The sequence below is a fragment of the Stegodyphus dumicola genome, chromosome X1, assembly GCF_044657685.1.
Source record: "Stegodyphus dumicola isolate Sdum_Otavi_A_Nest chromosome X1, ASM4465768v1".
In the NCBI taxonomy this organism is placed as follows: Eukaryota; Metazoa; Arthropoda; class Arachnida; order Araneae; family Eresidae; genus Stegodyphus; species Stegodyphus dumicola.
Window position 1 is genome coordinate 227,044,119 of NC_140780.1, and position 20,845 is coordinate 227,064,963.

The 20,845-nt window shown below is 32.5% G+C and overlaps 1 protein-coding gene across 2 annotated transcripts in view; it reads left to right on the forward strand.

The window, feature by feature from the left end:
* Positions 1-20,845, forward strand: part of LOC118189170 (suppressor of lurcher protein 1-like) — a 96,507-nt gene that overhangs the window by 34,212 nt on the left and 41,450 nt on the right. For both annotated transcript variants that reach the window (XM_035359722.2, XM_035359721.2), the window contains 3 exons: positions 9,588-9,771; positions 13,483-13,673; positions 18,444-18,485. In XM_035359722.2, coding sequence (XP_035215613.1) covers positions 9,588-9,771; positions 13,483-13,673; positions 18,444-18,485 — 417 coding nt within the window. The remainder of the gene's footprint in view (positions 1-9,587; positions 9,772-13,482; positions 13,674-18,443; positions 18,486-20,845) is intronic.

The following is a 20,845-nucleotide window of genomic DNA, read 5'->3' on the forward strand; positions in this document are numbered from 1 at the left end:
CTAACTGAATAAATTAATTACTAAAGGAGTTATTTACAAATCCCCGCATTTTAGTTTTCCTTTACTTAATTTGTCTGGATTTTTTTTTAAAATCGGAGTTACAAAGAAGAACATTTTTAGTCTTTCCAATTCAAGTTTATTTCAATACTTAGTTCTTAACCACGATCAAATCAGAATAAACTGTATTGTTTTCTGAGTAATTTCGTTTAAAATATGATAGAACGAAAAAAAAAAAGTTAAGTAGTCTGCTCTGTGGAAATAAATTAGTATGCTAATTTGGCGAACGGGGGGTCGCCAAATTTGAGCCAGCTAAAGACATCGGACTTAAGAAAAATTTAAAGCCGGAGTAAGGGAGGGGGAATTTGCAAGGTCTTGTTAATTGAGCAGCATTTAGTTACTTGCAACCTGCTTCGATTTCCCCTTCTGTGTGGGAGAAAGAAATTTTGGCTCAAAGTCCACTATTTTTCCCTCGTGACTAAAATTCCACTGACTAAAAGGACACCAAACCGAATAGCCAGCAGAAGCTGAGCGACACACTGTCAGCAAGAGGTGAAGAGGCGAAAGAAAGAGACTACGCAGTTAGCAGCTATTTATACTAGATAGATGCGTAAGTACAGCTAATCTATGATTGGTTAATTTTGGATTTTAGTTCCATTTTTCAAGCAGCTTCATGTAACATGGAAAAATCTTAAATAAAGAACAGATGAATTTAGGGGGAGAATATCAATTTAGAATAGTTCATTTTGAGGTCGCCAATCGTTTCTTAGAGCAGTCATCGTAAAGGTTTGTTTCGATATAAAATTCTCGAAAATTTATTAGTTTTCCAATTCTGCTTCATTTCGTTATTCAATCTATAGATCCTTCATTTGTTTTCCCTGTTTATCTTGTCTTGGTCAAGCAGGTGTGTGCTATGGTCACTATGTTACTAATCAAACAGCCTTAGTTTCTTACGTTGGGCCAAGATACTCTTAATTTCTTGTACTGTTACTGAGCCAAGTGATCTTAAAAATTTTTAAATGAACGTTTCTAATATTTATACTTCAGTTGAATATGTACTAATTTAAAAGCAAATAGGTGTCGTCCGTACTCAATTACCTGCAGCAAACTACTCTCAGCAGACTGCAACTAAGTTTACATCAGGGAAAGGAAGTATTTCAAAACATCAAGCAAGTACCTAAAAGTATACTAATTTCTGAAATAAGTAATTTAATAGTACTTATCTATTAGCCGGCATCCGGCGATACACGGCCAAGAATCTACAGTAACCTTTTGGCAATAAAATATGCTTTTGACTTCGGCAGATAGATTAAATATTGTAACACGAGTGAAACATGAATTTCCTCAAACACTTGAACGATAAGGAATGAAAATTAAGAAACAGGACCAGCAGCTATTATATTAGTAAAAGGCAGCTAATTTATCTCTCCCTCCCCCTTCTTTTGGTATTGTAAATAAAGCACAACGCTAAAATTATATAAATAGATGGATATTTCATGTGAGAAACGATAAGTTAACACGAACTGTTTTCTTAGTGTATGTAATAGAAAACAGAAATCGTAATAAATTAAAAAATATTAGAATGAAGTTCATTTCGTTTTTGATATATCTCTGCGAATTCATAAAATGCAGCGAAAAAAATTATTTATCACGTTTCTTTGGTTACTGTATCTTCCTTGACACTCAAAACCTCTTTACTTTTGAGCTCTTTTATTTCTGAACCTGAAACTTCAAAAAACAAAATCCCTCTGATTTATCAACTTGCGCCTAAGTGTACAATACAGCCTTCAGAGCAGAAGATTTTAGAATAAATAATGTAGCATGAGTATAAAGTAGAATAAATAATGTGCTATAGAGAAAAAATTAAAAATACTTCATTATTTTCACGCGCCATTCATGGAACGTGTTAAGGACTTGTCTCATTCGGAGCAAAATGCAGAAAAATTATTCACGTCCTGTTCATGTTTTGCATAGTCAGATGCTTACATTTTGTTGCAAGTGGGACGTTTTTCTAATTCCACTTTATATTTGACTGTTACTGTTCGGTCTCACAAGGTTTTTCATAGATATTTTATTCTCCTATACGTCTGGAGTTGTTGTAATAACTTACATTACAAACTAGTGTAAATATAATCCCTTGGTTGTATAAATTATCTTGAATGTTTCTTAATCTCAAACGAAGGATGCAGCCCATGTACAGAATTGACCATTTTTACCTTAGAATATCCTCCACGAACGCATTTGATTTTAGTTTTTTACATGGTTACCTTATTTATAATTATTCATTGAAATACTATATTTTTTTAATCTGTGAAGCATTCTTGTTTGAATACCTTCAACTGAATTCTTTTTAGCTCATTTTAAGGTACATTTGTATTTTGATCAATGTGTTGGGAAATGAAGAGCACTGGCACCGAGTGATTCTAAGCATTCATACTACATCTTGTCTTCTTAAGAATACAGCCGGTCAAAAGATAAAAATGTGTTTCATATTTCATGAAATATAGTGTTACGGATTTGGTATTTAAATAGTTTATGTTAGTTGAATTGTAAATTAAACGGTTTTATTTCCCGCGCAGTGAAGCGCGTGACGAATATTAAAAGAAAGCTAAGCCGGAAAATTGAAAATGAGACAAGAGCGCGTGCATGTAACATTTAATAAATATCTCTTTTTGATTTCGAGAAAGTACTAGAAAATTCTCCGGCGCGATTTTAAAATCTTATAAAAGGAGGAAAACCTCTCAGTTCGTAGTAGTTACTTAGTTTGTTGTTGTTTAGAAAACTGCGCTTGTTGACTGTAGCGAAATTCGCGGATTAGCTTTCTTTAGCTGTTTTGAATTAAGTTCTAATAAGTAGTTAAAAGATAACTACTGATACTGCACGAATACTTTAGGAAATTTAAGCATATTTGTTGTGATAATAATAAATTTTTGTTAATTTTTCATCGGATGTATGCATTCATTTCGTAACGAACCCGTACGCACGCAACAATATTTTATTTACTTATTATGTATGGTGTTATAATAAAGAAGTGTAATAATATATTTTCGAAGAATTGTTTGGCTCAAGTCTTTTATTAAAATAATGCTTCCTTGGAAATGTGACCTTTCCTTAGATTAAGACGTACTGAAATGTGTTAAAAGTAGGTTTAATTTACCTATTATGTTGAATCGTTATATGGAATTCATATCAATATTACCTGCTATGTATGATATTAATACCTAATTTTATTTGCTATGCATGAGAAATTAAATGTCAAATGTTTTCAAAGAGCTGCAAAAGTTCAGTGTTAAATTAAGCAATGGGAATTTGAATTGCATAGCTAAGTTAGAATGAATGTCTTACAACTTTTAAGTTAACTACTATATTCGATTATTATTTGGACTCCAATGACCTGTTTTTATTTGATTCTTATGTGCGATTTTTTTTGTCGCTAAGGGTTACCAATTGAATATAAAATATTCTCAAAACGCTGTGAGAGTTTAGTGTGAAATAAAATAATGCCAATTTGAAATGAGCATATTTTAACTTAAGTTAGAATAAATACGTTAAAAGGCTTTGAGTTTCATAAAAAAGTAATGATACTCAAGACACAATAACACGCCGAATAAATACTAATTCAGAAGTCAAACAACAGAAATCAGCGTTATATTTACAAAATTTTCACAGGACTAGTTTCGATGGTTTTACCGAACCATCATCTTCAGCTGCAAAACCGCAAGAGCTTTCAGTTCTTAGCTGAATATTAATTCCATGTGTATTATATACTACATTTTTGAGTTCCCCTTCACAAATGTACCTACAAATTGAATTTAAAATAATATACTATAACAGTGCAGATATTCTTCTCTGTAGTTAAAACTGATTTGCGGTTTTGCAGCTGAAGATGATGGTTCGGTAAAACCATCAAAACTAGTCCTGTGAAAATTTTGTAAATATAACGCTGATTTTTGTTGTTTGACTTCTGAATTAGTAATGATACTCTTTGGGAAAATATTCCGAGCTGAACGAAAGTGAAAGAGCTTTCAGTTCTTAGCTGAATATTAATTCCATGTGTATTATATACTACATTTTTGAGTTTCCCTTCACAAATGTACCTACAAATTGAATTTAAAATAATATATTACAGTGCAGATATTCTTCTCTGTAGTTAAAACTACTTCCATTCCCTGTATCTTGTTAAGAAAGTAGAGCTGTGATAATATAGTAGCGTTTATGAAAGTTCTAACAGTAAATGGTGAAATCTTGTTAAGAATCCAAGTCTTGTTCTCGCATGAAGCAAATCCAGTTTTAGCGTATGTTTAGCGATTTAGTAGTATAGTATGTATACGATGTAGGATAAGTACAAGAAATTCCAAGAAAGTTTTGTATTTTAAAGGGCTAGCAGAAATTGGGGTAGTAATTCTTCTACTGAATAAAAATGAGTGTTCTGAATTTATTCGTGTAAATGTCTGTGTCTGTAGAATAAAATAATAAGAAATTAAATACTTTTGACACGTTTTTGAACTAAACTGTGTCGAAAATGCCCCCGTATTGGTTTAAGTAGACTATATAATTCAATTAAAACGAACTACTCCTTATAAGATTTATTCAAAGTCAATAGGTCTTATAATAAAGATTATTGTGAAAATCTGTATTTTAGATTTGGGGAAAAGGAATCTGAAATTTAACTTCAAGGTGATTTAAAACCAGGATAAATTGTAACAATAAGGTAAACTGCAGGAGAATCTAAGATGTTCTATATAATGTTTCAAAAAATTAGTACAGTCATTAGTAGTTAGTACATTACATTAGAAAGGAAAGTTCTGAGTATTTCCTATTAAGTATTAGTAGCATAAAAAGTAAGAAATGTAATATTCCAGTTCAACTATATGGAATGATCATTTCACGCACTGGCTTTGAAGTCGATTTTAAGGTTCAGAATATATTATCCATGGAGGATTGCAAAGTGAGTTAATATGCATGTAAATTCCAGCTTAAATTTCGTAGACAAATAAATGCATTTCTCCAAAAGTTAACTTTTGGAGAAATGGAAATGTAACATCATTAAGTATTTTAAAAAGGGGGAAAAGTCAAGCATAAGATAAAAACGTGACAAGGAAAAAACTTAAAAGTATAAAAAATTACATTTATAAAAAGGAAAAAGAAAAATTAAAAGTTATTTTTGAAGTAAAAGATAGTAAGGAGAAAACTATAAGAAAAAAGACTGCGTTTATTAAATTAAACTTATGGACATATATATTACTTTTATAAAATAAGTAAGGTGAAAAATATAATAACATTGTTAAATAAAAAGCGAAAAGAAAAATTAAACTTGTGAAAATAAATATTACTTTTATGAAAAGAAAAAGTTAAACTTAAAACCTTTTCTGAAGTAAAAAGGAAAAGAAAATATTTAGAAATCAAACTTTTGTAAAATAAAAAGGGATGAAAAATCCTCAAAATTGCGGATTCAGGGAAAACCAAAATTGCGATAAACGGAAAGAACCTAATGTACATAATTAAGCCCATTTTCAACAAGGAATTGTGAGATATCTCTTAAAAGTTTTGAATGTTCTCATCATTCCATTTTTATTAATTACTGGGATACGAAATCGAGTCCGTGAAAAAAATATATTGCCTCTTCATATTTTACGATTATGTTAAACTTTAGTAGATGTTATGGACACTAGATGCAGCTAGAAGTGACATGTATATTGTAAAGTTTAAGAATACCATTTTAAATAATTCGCTGCAAATGATAAATAATCTCAAAGAATAAAAGTATTATTCATTTGGTAAATGAAAAAATAAATAAATAAATAAATAAGCCCAAAATGAACAACTCTTTCTAAACACACCAATGAACCGTTTGGGTGACGCCACTGGTTGCAATCCGGGATGACGTCACTTTAACTAAAGCACGTGGCTGATCCAGGTAATGATAATAGAACCCCTTTCAAACACGTTAATCATCTGATTTCCACTAAACCAACGCCTCTCCTGTTTCATTTTCATTCTGGTTTTCCCACCTTCATGAAGTCTCAAGTCTAATTCCGACTCCTAATTCTAACTCTAATTCCGAGTCTCTTTCTGATTCCGACTCCTCCTGCTACTCGGCCCAGAAATAGTACTGGCATGCGCCCTTGCGGCATATTTATTACTGAGCCGGACCAACACCTCCTAGTAGAAGAAAGCTGGGACACTGGATTGTGACGTCACGAGTAGTCGTCTGACCGAGAGGGCAAAGAAACAAAATAGCTTACGTGCTACTGCCATACTTAATATTGCTTTCACTATTTGATATAGATATCTGGGTTGGATTTTATTCAAAGGTTCAACATTTTTGTCGTTTATAAACAGTACGATTAATATTTCTCGGATTTTAATAAATTAAGAAAATAAACAAATAAGATTTTTGTAAATTCTTTGGCCAAAGATAAATGGTAAACAATCATACCTTGTATGCTATATTCAAAAATAATATAAATAATATTGTCCATTATTAACTACAGACGTTTACCCTAAAAACTATTTTAAATTATAAAAATTACTTCACAGGGAAGCATTTCCAAATACAAAACAACTTGTTCCTCTAAATCTACTAACAAACATGTTGTGCATGAAGACAGTTGTTATTGGAATATGGTTTAATTTCTATCAAAATATCTACTTCCATGCTTATTAAAGAGTAATTAAATTTAAAAAAAGGATTGTAGGCGTTCTGTAAAAGATAAGTATTTCCTTAAGATCGTCCTTTTTATTTCATGATTTAAATGATATGAAGTAACACTTCCAAAATTAAAAAAAAAGTGTTGCCTCTTTTCATAATTTTCTGTAGTTTTAAGTATAATTTTTATAATAAATACATTTTGATAAGGAAAAATATCTTACTGTAACACATAACATTATGAAATATATGATTGTTCTTATTTAGGCAGAAGGAATATCTTCGTATTAAACACAATGAATAACTTAATTATTCCAAAGTTTAACACGATAAAATTTTACGTAAATTTAAGAATTTTCTCCTTCTATTTTCTAGGCTAACTAATGAATTAAACATCCTGGAAAGTTAACAGTAGCAGTTAATAAGTTAAAATCAGCAATACTAACTCAAAAAGAAATTTCAGCTTTAATCTCATAATTCAATATTTTAAGTTGCCATTCTTAATGTTGCTCTATATTTTTCTAATATTCATGGGAAAAAAAGATTTTCCAGATTATCTGCATACAAGCTACTACTTACCACTTCATTTTTCTTCAAACCAGTAATTTGTCTTTAAAAGTAAATATTATAAAAATGTACCAAACTTTAAATATAATATGCTATGTATCTTGCAAGTTTCAAATAAATTAGTATATTAGAGGTTTATTTAGCAAATAATTTAACACTTCAATTTAAAATTATTACTTAAATCCATAAAAACAATAATATTAGTTGTATATATACTTAATTGTATACCAGAACTTGAAAATAAAGTTTCACGGATGAAAAATAATAAATAATAATAAATAAATTTTTATTTAGAGATTTAAGCAAACAATCAGAATAACAAAGTAATACTGAAGTTATAGCATACAAGTAACATCTTTTTAAACACACTCTGCAAAATTTTAAAGCAATAAATCTCTGGCCATTTCAAATGAATTTATAATCATAAGATGCATCAAAATGATTAAGAAAGCACATTTTACCACAGTTTAAAACTATTAATTAATGCTCAACTCACACTATAAAAGCAGTAGCTATTCAAATTATTGATAAGTCTAGAGAATGTTAAAATTACCTTTCTTGTTTAAGTCTCAAATGAGCATAAATGTACGGCGTACGGCTTGTGCGACAGACAAACTTTCTCTGGTCAGTATTTAAATTCACATAAGATAATGTTAAATTCTAAATGTAGGTAACGTGTTCTGAGACTAGAACACTGAATAATCTACTTAAGCTGTTTCAAACAGGTTAACGGCGCGTATTTTTAAACGTTAACTAGCAAGCCACTAAAGTCAGAATATAACTTATCAATAAATGGAGATAGTAAGTAACAGCAAGGCGCGGCTGCCAGATCCTTTAATCTAACCATTAGAAACCCTGAGTTTAAATACAGGAAAACAATTAATTTGCGTTCCTGTGAGGACTATGAAAAGGAAAGTTATAGCAAAGATTTAAATCACGCTAATTCGTTTACTAACACAAAATACTTTTTGTGTAAAGTGTATGAATAAAGGAATAAGATTAATCAATTATGAATAATATAAATATATGAGATTTTATGTTGTCTCACCCATTTCATTACAAACATTATTTTACATTTAAGTTGTAAACTATAGCAGTGTGTGCTAAAAAAAAAACAATATTTAAAAAATAAGAAGGAAATATTTAAGCAGCTATTGAGAGTTCAAACTCATCTAATAAATATTCGTGTGAATTTTTATAATTTACTAATTACATATATCTCATGAATCGAAACTTTACATCAATAGGACGCTAAATTATTCCTGAATAGCACAGAAAATCACAATAATGAAATAAATGCATAAATATAGATAAACTCACACAGAATAAATCTTAATTCAGTAAATGGATTTGTGAAATTTTCTTTTTAACATTTCTTATAGTTAGAAGTAAAATTTTTACTTCCAGCATTTCATGTTTTATTAAATGAGCGGCTATAGAGATAATAGTTTATTCAAAACCATTAACAAAAAGAGGAATAAGGAATTTCTTACCACATTTTAAATTTCTAGAAATTTAGTTTTTGAAACAACATCGCAATCTATTTTGCAAGGTGTCCGCCGCCTCACCAGTTCTCATCGTTCCTGTGAGAACGTTCACGACGTTCTCCGCGGGAGCGCTTGGGAATATGTAGATAAGGTTCGTGATCAAATGGTATTACAGAAAAGTGACAGTTTTGAAGGAACTGAAAAAATATATTAGGATATACTTTCTCCGATTTCCCCTTGTATAGTGCCTGCTGCATATTGGAGGGCTAATTTCCATTGCTGATGTAATTTACAGATTTTGTTTGGTTCCGCCTAAGTTCTCTTTAGGTAGCATGTTCTTATTAATTGGGCTAATTAATGGCAGATTTGGATGCTTCCGTCTCTCTAATTTTAATTTTAATGTTGACATTGAGAATATATTTAATGTATACTCAAATCTGGATTTATCACTTTTAATACGCCTCTAAGCTGTTTGTTTATCTTAATTTGTAGTTCAGAATAAATTAAGTTAACTTCATTGAGAATTCGTCTAACTATTGTGTAGTGGTGTGAACTGTAACTCGCTGAAGATAGTTGGTAAAGAGTTAGAGAAGTAACAGCGTTTTATAGATAATTTTACTATTTTTGATCTTGAATGAATGCCAGAAATTATCTGCTTTGACCAAATAAGCAAATCCAATAATTTGAACTAATTTTAATCGCTGATCGTACAAACTCTTATGCCATTGAGTGTAAGAAATGCCATTAAGTGTAAGAAAAGTAAAAATTCATTTATTAAAGTATAATTACCTGTATTTGTTAAAAATGTTCAGAAAACTCTTTTTCTTTTTCATTTCAACAATCTTCATTAGTTAATACTGAGTTATCTAATGTTTTCATTTTTACAGCTCCTTGTGGCCAAGAGCTCAACAGTATAAATTCGAAAAATGGAACATTCACTAGCCCAAATTATCCTGACCCATATTCATCTAATGTGTACTGCGTGTACAAATTTGTAGGCAAACCAGAAGAAAGAGTGCAAATCAGCTTTACAGATTTCGATCTTTTCTTGCCGGAAGAACCTCCAAGAGAGTAAGTTTTATTCTTTTGTCCTAAGGATTATCACAGCAAATTTACATCTATGATTATGCACAAATTTCTCCAAATGTTACGAAAATTTAATTTTTTATGGCTTGCGTATTAAAAAATACGACATTAATATCAACTGAAGATCTTGATTTAATGTAATAGATCTAAGAGAAAAACACCAGCTTGTAGGATAAGTAGGCTGAAATTTCATGTTGGAAGGGGAAAACTTCATAAAACGGGAGACAGCATTAGTTTTCAGTTTAGTTCAGAGTTTAGCTTACGATATTGACACTGCAGAGTATTAAGAGAGCACCGTGGGAAAGCTTAAGCATTTGAGATTTTCTTGTTTTGCCTCGTGTTCGAAGTGGTAACATAGAATTGAAGTGCTAACTACTGATTGTGTTCTGTCATACTGAGAAGAGGTATAAGAGAACTTTTGTTTGAAAACTTCCAGACCTGTAAAGTGTTTCTGGAAAAAAGTACCCTACACACATAATCCGAACGTTGCTTTATTTCTTTGTGTCTTTTATTTGTTTTATTTCTAATCAAAATTTCAGTCACTGAATGACATGCAATTTTAAACGTTTTAAAATAAATTAGATCATTTCTTTTTTTACCAAAATGGCCGGAAATATATAGGGGCGCACATTTACCTCTTTGCCGCAAAGAAAAAAATATGTAGGCATGCCTTTGCTATGGCCTGACATCTAGCCACATTTCTGAGAGCAGATGAAGCAGATATACTCCAATCTCTACTCAAAAGTAGTGGAAAACTTTGAAGCTCTATATGGCGCGTTAAATCTGCGTTTTGGCAAGAGTTGTTTAAAAGACTGCAGCAGGCTTCAGTTAAAATCTAGTTAAGAAAAGAGCACAGAAAGATTCCAAGAGCTCGCCACGAACTTAAAAAAATGTGTCGCATCCCGCCTCTTCAACTGCGGTTGTGAAGGTCACTTACGAAGTATATGCAGAATACCCTAAGAACGGAACTAGCCAGCAAGGAGGAAGGAAACAAAATTAGTGGTAAGCTTGCTGGGTGATGTTTGCCAGATGTTTAGAAATCCCGTTTTAAAGCTCTTCCGATTTTGGCAGTGATTGGCTGCAGTAATCGACTTTTCATCGTGGGACATATAAATGGAATTCCTTGTAATATGACCATCGATACAGGAGCCGATATTATCATCATTTTCAAAGGTCTGGTTCAACGAATGTATGTTAAACGCAAATGGACGCCACTATGCGTTACGCTCCATACTGTGACCAATGATATAATAGACATCGATGGAAAGTTAAATGTTAACATCACGTTTGGGAATGCCGCCTACAATTACACGGAATATGTAGCAGATATTACCGACCCTTCCATACTTTCATTAGACTTTCTAACGTAATACAGTTTTTCCCAGGTTTTTAGAACTAACGAATTTCTTTCTGCCTCTGAAGACGTAAACCTGTTCCGAATGAAATATAAAGGAATTAAATCCATCCACCTAATATACGATTCGCAGAAGACGCTGAATAACTCGCATCGGACGATGCCAAATGAGGATTTTCCTGAACTTTTCAAATTTGTTATTTTTTCCATTTCTTCTAGGTTATCCTAGAAGTTCAGATTGAAGCGGTTTTTCTCTGGGTCAGTACTTGGGTGGGTAACCACTCACGTGACTGGCCTCGACGAATCATCTGCCCAGAATTACGAAGAGAAAAACAGTAGTTCGGACGGCTTAGACGCAGAAATTTTTATTGTTCACCTTTTCAAGTTTTGTACATTTTGTACTTGACTGAGCTTCGCTTAGGTTCTTCATTCTGGAAGAAAAATGGAAATCAGGAAGATGGGAAAGCAGTTTCAGCATAAAATAACTGATTAAAGAAATTCAAGGAGACCTTATAACCTAATGGAGTTTTCGAATAAGAAACCTACTTGGCAAGACATTTCGATCTATAAGACTACGACGGAACAGTATTGGGCTTTCTGTGACGTACTTCACATTCGAAACGGCATCTTGTACCGAAAGTTCGAATCGAAGAATTCTAGAAAGGCATTCCAATGGCAGATGATACTTCCAAGAATCCGGACTTCATTCAAGAACTTCATAGCAGTCCGAAGGGAGATCACTTCGAAATAGTGAAGTCTTTGCATAAAGTTGGAAAGAGCATCTACTGGAATAAAGCAAGGGTTGGCGTGCAAAAGTGGTGCCAATCGTTCGATGTCTGGGCCACTCGGACAGTACAGAAGAAACGCAGCAGAGGGAAACTGAAACGTTATAAAGTAGCAGCGCCTTTTGAACGCATCTCCTTTGACATAGTGGGGCCTCTGCCATGAACTCCTGATGGCAACAAATGCATCGTCTTTGTCACAGATTACTTCAGAAAGCGGCCTGAAGTGTATTCTATCCCGTTTTATGAGGCTATCCCGGTAGCAGAGGTAATGATATTAGATTGGATTTCCAGGATCGAAGCGCCACTTCAGTTACATACCAAACAAGGAAGAAATTTTATCTCGTCTGAAATTAAAGAATTATATAAACAACTAGGCATGGAGAAAACTCAAACGACACCTTTATGTTCACAGTCACACGTTATGGTTTAATTAAACCATCCTCAATAACCTCTCGTTGATGACTTCGAGAAACCAACAGAATAGGACCAGAAACTGTGTGAGCTTACTCATTTGAGGCTTTTTTGTATTGCCTCTTGTTCAACGTTCTTAGTAGTTTGAAGTGGTAACTACTGATTGTTCTGTGTCATGTTGAAAAGAGCTGTTTGAGTACTTTTGTATGAAAAGTTTCAGAACCGTAAAATGTTTCCGGAAAAGTAAATTTCATCAAGCTATCATCGGTTCTGCGTGCATTCAAACCATTATGAACCCTAAGCGCGTAGTAAGATTTTAAATCCTTAACTTTTACATTTATTTATTTTTTAATTTTTATTGTGACTTAGTAATCATACATGGTACGACACAACAAGAATATAGAACTTGACAGAAGTTAATTGAGGCGTAAATGTCTTGACAATCATTTCTATCACTTTTTGTGACATTTCAGAACATTTAACTGTTTACCTGTCTCTGCTTTATTGGGAATTCTTAAATTTGCCGATGCATGCGTGAAATTAAGATTAAGATAAGAATGATATTTGTTGCGGCTATAGACCGCCATTTGTTAGATAAATTATGAGTTTTCTACTTTCTGTACTGCATTTTTCCGATACCGTATAGTTTTCTTTTCTTTATCCTCTGTCTTCTCGTTCTGCCTTTTGAGGGTATTTAACACAGTTTAACTATATGCATCTAAATAATCGCAGACTTAGTTTATATTTTCATCTATCGTTTGGAATATACAGCAGCAGAGATGAATTTAAGTAAACAACATGAACTGTGGGAAACTGAATTTCTGTAAATAATTTAAAGCATTTAGACAAACTAAGTGTAAAAGAATTTGCAATGCATAACAAAGAAAGAGGTATTAATAAAGTTATTAAAGGTAAAACATACAAAGCGTTAAATGTAGTCTTGCTACATAAATGCAAACTACAAATAAAAGTAAAAGTGCCTGATATCACATAATAAATAAAAGTAAAAGTGTGTGATGTCATATAATAAAAACGTTTTGTTACGTGATATGTGTTCTATTGCTGTAAATATCACTTCAATTGGTGTTAAATTATACATATTTACAGCACATGATATTGTTAATTTATTATATCTTTCTATTTCAGTTGTGAGGGATTTGATGCAGTTATGATTTTCATTACTATCAATGGTCGAAGAGAAAGACTGGATAACTTTTGTGGCAATAAACTTCCAGCTCAGTTAATGTCAAATGGCCCGACTATGGAAGTAGAATTTCGATCGTATCGCTCTTCTCCAGAAGTAAAAGGTTTCAGAGCCATATATCGTTTTGTAACAGGTACGTATATGGTAATTTCTATCTTGCCTCATTTTTAAAACTGTGTTATTACATGATTGGAGCTCTGTTTTATCTCTGTAAGATGCCACTCGTAGTTAAAGAAGATTAGATATTTTAAGTCAACAAAACGTTGGCTTATTTGTGCACCGTAAGATATCCGCAAGATTTCAAATGCAATATGTTTGGTCAAGAGTGCTTAAGCTCCACGATTCTTCGCTCAGAGTACGTAAAACTAACCCAAGGTCCATACCATCTATTACCTAAAGTTTCGATAAAAATACCAAAAAAATAAATAAATAAATAAATAAATGATTTTACGTCTGGTGTATATAAAGTAAACCTTACCGGAGACGATAATGTGGGCAAGACATTATAAGAATGTTATATTGCATTTAAACGAGAAAAATCTCAAAATAAATACCGAATACAGAAATATTCTTATGCGCACCGTGAAATGCCTGACTGAACACAAGAGAGAAGCTTGGTGGCACAAAAGGTGAACGTAGCATGAAAAGATAAGCAACTAAGACTGTTTATGTAGTAACTGGGATTCCGATATGCTAATTCTTCGGGTGATCCCTTAGAAATATTCCAAAGTGTCAGCAATGGCAGATCGAGGCTACCATACAACCGGAACAACATGCCCATTCTATAGATTTCTGTATTCTTTATTCAAACCGTCATGTACAGGAGAGCTGAGAATGTTGGTGCTTCGTCATGCTGGAATCATAGACCATGCAGACTCAATAAGGGGTCATCGAATGACATAAGTGCAGGGTGCGGCAGGGAAACTTCCTTATTTGAAACGCTCGCCATCTAGGGATATTTAATCCGAGAAGAATGGGGTGGCGCTCTTTGAAAAGAGCGGTATCTAAAGTTTTATGTCATGTAGGTTTAGTACCGATCATGCAGCGGACAAGAGAGAAGCGCGCGTTCTCCGTGGAGTCGTACTTTTCACCGTACTGCATTTTCATCCATATAAATTGGCAGTGGTGCAAAAACTTAATCCACGCGATTTTCTTTCACGAAAAAATGCAAGCAAAGCCGTTCTTGACAATACGCCTCATGATGCCCTTGTGTTCTTTAGCGACGAGGTTCATTTTCATCTTTCCGGTTGCAGCATGCATTAAGCAAAACATGCGATAATGAAGTGGCACGAATCCACGAGAATTTCATGAGTAGCCCCTCCATACAGAACGTGTGACTGTTTGGTGTGCATTGTCAAGCATAGGCATCATTGGACCATGATTTTTTGGAGAACATTTCCCTGGACGCCTTATCTCCTTACGACGCGATTGTCAGTGGCCAGCGCGCTCGCCTGATTTAGCCCCGTGTGATTTCTTTTGTGGGGCTATCTGAAATCTCTAACGTCCAAAGACCCTGGCTCAACTGAAGAACAATATTCAAGCTGCTATCGACAACATACCCGTTGATATGCTGGTAAAAGTGCAAAGGAACTTCAAAACTCGACTTTCTGAATGCATTGACTAGAACGGAGGCCACCTTAATGATATTATTTTTAAACCGTAATAAAAAACTTATCAATCACTTCAAGTTATAGCGTCTCTCTATAACTTGAAAAAAAATTAAACTGATATGGCTTAGACTATTTGTGTTATTCATTTTAAAAAGAAGATAGTTTCCCTGCCGCATCCTGTATTAAGCGAATATAAAATTTAAATGTTGAAATACAAGAAATTGAAATTAAGGCTATTTATTCTGTACCTAACTCTCTGTCTGATGTTTAAAGCTGTTCCAACTTGTCCCTAATGCCCGGAATCTAATTTGCCTGAGATTTAAATTTATTTATATTCCTAGAGTCTTATTTCTGTCTGATCGCTTCTTCAATTTTCTTCAGAAGAATTTTTTTCAAAATTATCTTCAGAGCCTATGGTTTATCATTTAAAGAATTTTACATTTAAAGCGAAAGTTATAAAAATAAAATGTTCACCTGTAATCCTGGTTGAATATTGCTAGTCGAGATACGATGACAATAAGAATCCGATCCAGATATTGAATTCTTTTACATTAGCAAACAGTAATATACCAAAAAAAGGAAAAAAGAAAAAAAATTCTGAAAGCTTTTAGCTTTTATATTACTCCCAAAAGGGTGTTTCTTTAACGCTTTGTGTGTTACCTTTATTTATTAAATACCATGTTCTTCGCACTTGAACCACATAAAATTCAATTGAACAGCAATATCACAAAATGTTTAAAAAAAGCTAAATAGCATATCTTTAAAATTCCTGATACACAGTCTCTCGCGCTGGAGTATATATATATATATTTTTTAAATTGTTACGTTTCTTAATCAAAAACTCATAAATGCTTTACAAAATATGAAATAGATAATATATCAAATTCCAAATTCCAAATCTTCCAGATGCTCATATTCGGGTGAAGACGTACGTTATTCAAAATTTGATGGCTCTAGGTACCATTGTTTTATCACAATGCGAGAAACATACATACATTTATGCAGATTCTTCATTATTTAATTTCTTTAACTATAAAATAGGGCGATAACATGTGGTGGCAACAATTTGAAAAATGATTCAGAATTTTAAAATTTCAGATGCAAAATGCCAAAAAGAAATTAATAGCTCTTCTGGGCTAACGCCCTTCGGGCTAATAACTTGCACGGTGCAGTAACTTGAACATTTCCTTATTTTGAAAAGGAGTCAAAATATTCAGATAATGCTACCCTATATTTAAGTGTGGCAGATATTTGTACATGATATATGATAATTCAAATATCCTTGCTGAAGAAACATAAATTCAACCACCAAAAATACGAATGTAATTTGACTGTATTACATTATTATATTCCTTTTCATAACTGAAGTTTTCACTTTCACTTATGTCGCTTCATTGTTCGTATTTAAATACACATATTAGAATGCATCGAAGTTTTACGTATAATTAAAGAATTAATTAAGTAATATGAAAATTCAAAATAACTTGCACAACTGCTATTTAAACATTAATCACTTAATTAAACATTAATTTAACATAATTATCATAACTTAACATAACATCTTATTAATTTACACATTAAATCAATACCCAATATAAATTTCTATACCTATGAAATGGTACGCTTTTTGTTGATTATTTTTTATTTTACCTACCTTATTGGTACTTCAGATCAAGCAGCAAGCAGTAATCAAGCAGCAATGTGCAGCGCGTACAAGCGATTATGCTATATTAATTTAATACTATTTGTAATGGGAAAAAATAATTTTCACCGTCGCGTACAAATTCAATAATTAGCTTAAATCAATGCAAAAGTCTATATTAATCTTATGAGGGAGAACTTCAGTGACGAAGAAATGACTTCAGTGAACTACTAAGAAAGTTAAATACAATGCAGTGCTAGGCGCATCTAAAAGGTGAAGCTCCCTCGGATATCTCAAAACTCCGACTTCGGCTCTGAACTGACAACTGAAAGCAAGTGCTCTCTGCGGTCTCGTGCAGTTTTCACTGGCCACCGAGAAATCTCTAGTACTTCTCGAAATTAGTGGAAGGCATATACCGGATACGGTTACAGTTACATATGAAATCAATTACAGTTATTCAATTCCAAAAATAAACAAGAATACAAGAAGTTCAGATATAATTCCACCAAAATTATCTGCACATATAAAAAATTTGTTACAATATTTATTTCATGTTATAAGGTATTTCTCCCGCCTTCTTAGCGAGCCTTCGTGGTGTAGGGGTCTGCACACTCAGCGAGTAATTGAGAGGTCCGCGGTTCGATTCCCGGCGAAGACGTTGCATATTTTTCATTTTTCCTGCGTCCAAATTACCTAATGTCTCTACACTGGCGCCCGAACTAAAAATTGTGTTGGATGATGATTCTCCACACTCAGGATTTGGCGATTGGGTCCCATTAAACCCCAGTCGCCCTTTAAAAGGGGGAGTATATAAGGTATTTCTCCCGCCTTCTTAGAGAGCCTTCGTGATGTAGTGGTCTGAACGCTCAGCGCGTAATTGAAGAGGTCCGCGGTTCGAATCCCGTCGAAGGCGTTGCATATTTTTCATCTTGCCTGCTTTCTCTACAATGTAAATAAGTTGTAGCTTTGAAACAACTCGATGACCATTAGTGATGTGTTTTCGACATACATGTTATTCAAAAGTGTAATGTTGCATAAATTTAAGATGATTAATAGCCCGCTGATAGAAAAGTAGATGGTTCTGCTAGTATTTTGCATTTTAAGATAGATATTTTATCATTATTATTTATTTATTGCTACATTCCTCAAGCAAAAGAATACTTATTTATTTATTAACTCTTATAAGATCACCTTTAATTATTCCCCTTTACTTGAATTTCAAAGTTTTGCCATTTATACATTTATTATTCTTGTTCAAATTATGTATTATGCAAACTGTATTTTTTCTTTACACCTTACTTCTTTGATAAAAACTACGGCACGACACTGCATAGCATCATTTATATACAGTCTTCTTAAATCTTTGTGTTTTAAGAAGTATATAGATAATATTTTCAGAGTTTGTTCTAGATATCGTTCGCATCTTTAATTTTCTTTTAGCGCAAGAGAAGAAATTTGCTAACTAAAAGGAAAAAAAGATTTTACTTCCAATTAAAATCATATGCATTTTATGTGACTTGTAGCATACAACTCTGTCCGATAAATATAAGTAACAATAAGCTTCGACATTCTAGAGAATTTAGAAATTTAAAAAAGTCTAATTATTCTCTTGTTTTTAAAATTATTTCTTTTCCTATTTTTTTCTTTCCAGATTTTGGAATATCTGCGACAAAACAAAATTCTTCATCGTCTGGTAAGAAGAAATTTATGTTCTACACTTCCATTAGCTTAAGTGATTGCTTACATAAGTTACAGTAGAAATAAAATTTCTGATAAAATGCCTTTTAAAAATATTTTACTTTATTATATTAAGATGTCAAAATGTGATTGTAATCTTTGACCAAGGAACAGTGTCACGGGGATGTAACATTGTGAATGTGTACCTGTATTCCAAGCATGTCACACACGTCACAGCAAACATTTAATTTGACCACCAAAAATTTCTCACTCTTCCTCACCCTAATCTTTCAAGACCTTGGTCACGCAGTTCTTCTTCGGTGGGAATAATCTTTAGGCGCAGACCTTGTTTAAATTCCCTTTGCTTGACGATCCCCAAATTTCCTCCACTCGCCGATTCATACATAATTAACTGTTTCAAAACCTTTCGAAAAATATTATTTTTAAATGCTAATAGCTTGTGATTTTAATTATTTCGTTTTTCTCAAAATGTTTATAGTTCATAGCGCATTTTTTTAATGTGATACTATGAAATTATTGAACTATATTTTGTGATGAATGCCTACACATTCTACCATTATCTATACAATGTTATGAAGAGAGGCTGACAAAACAACATTTTTTCTTTTTGTTTTGAGGACTTTTGTCACCTTTTTTTTTTTTTCCTCGCTGAACTTTCTCTTCACTACTAAATTTTCAGGTAAACATTGTATGTGAATGATATCAGTAATAATTAATATATAATAATTAAAGAGTCGATTAATTATGAACAGAAGCGAATAATGAATTGGCAATCAATTCACTTTTATTTGTATTAACAAAGGTGCGGAAGCAAAGACGTCATGAGAGAGAGAGTACACTCTCCTTTTTGTCTCACTGCTTAAAATTTGTAATTTAGGGAGTTATTTTTATTTAGCAGATATAGTTCAACTTCTGTTGCTTTTAAAAGACAATGTGAAAAATATTTGATACATTTTATTGCAGTACTTTGCATCGTGCTCTGCTTTGTTTCAAAATGCATTAGGTACTTCCATGCGTGGTACCTTCTATCACATTACAAATTAATTCATACTTCCACCACTCTCTCAAACCAGGTTCTTGTTGTTTGTAATATGTTTCTGAATGAAGATTTTCAATTATTATAATTTTACAAATGGCATGATGTTGCTTTTCATTGCTGAGTATATTTACATGCTTCCTTTATGTAAATTTATGAGATTATTTCTAAATTTTATTATATTAGTTAGCTTTTTCTTTTCTTCCCATAAATTATGTTATGTTTTTAGATATAACATATTTAGCTTGTGTTGTCAAAGTAAACCAATTTTTTTACTTGCAGATCTAGTCAGAGAAAAATATTTTTTAGTTTAGGTTAGATTACTTGAATATAGCAAAGCATACAAGAGCTATCTGCCTAATCAGAGGGATGCCTTTGTGAAAGATTTTTAAAGTAGACTGGCTCGGATTTATTTTACACTTTAGAAAAACCATGAGAATCAACCGTACAAAATTATTTCTTGCTTGCTAGATTAATGGAAGATAATTATGGTATTAGATAAATTTTTAAATAGATGCACTAATTATTTAAGCGATAACAATATAAAAATAAAAATAAGCAAATTACATTTCATCAGTTCTTATACATGAAGGAAGTTCAAATCTTCCCTGCAACAAAAGATTGTAAATTTACATTAATTTTCCCCCACAAGCACAAGTTACTTTGTAATATCTGGTCTCTCAACTTTCATTGTGTCTGCTGAAGTAAGTGTAGGAACCAGACAGGAAAAGGGTTAAAAGAACCCTTTATTAGATTCTTCAAAAATTCACAATGCATCGACTTGACGCTAACAAACTACGCCTCGCTCGTGCAGTAATTCAACTAGCAAGAACTAAACTTAAAATTCAAAGATATTAACAAAATAGTAGAATTTTCCATAGGGCTCAGATAATCCTGTTATCTAAAACTGCGTCGAAGTCTAGTGGCAGAAGAATAATAGAAGTTACGCCACTTTAACTAACAATAAATATAGAATCAAAAACACGCTATAAAGGTACAGTGCTTGCATACTCTCTCTAACTTTCCCTAATTAATATAGCTCAGTATTTAAACCTTTTCTCCTCCAAATTCGTAGAATTTGCATACCTCACGCGCGCTACCAAATTCGGATATTCTGGCATTGACAATTAGAGAGTGAAGGCTTATAGGAAAGAAAGCATAAACGTAACTGATTAGTCAAAACAAATACAAATCCCTACAATTTCATTTTAAAAAGAATTTTTATTTGGAACTGTATTTCAGCAGAATTTATTCAGAGTAGAAAATTTCGTAAATGTTATGAGAACTACTATAAATTGAGACGTATATTTAAGCTGCGC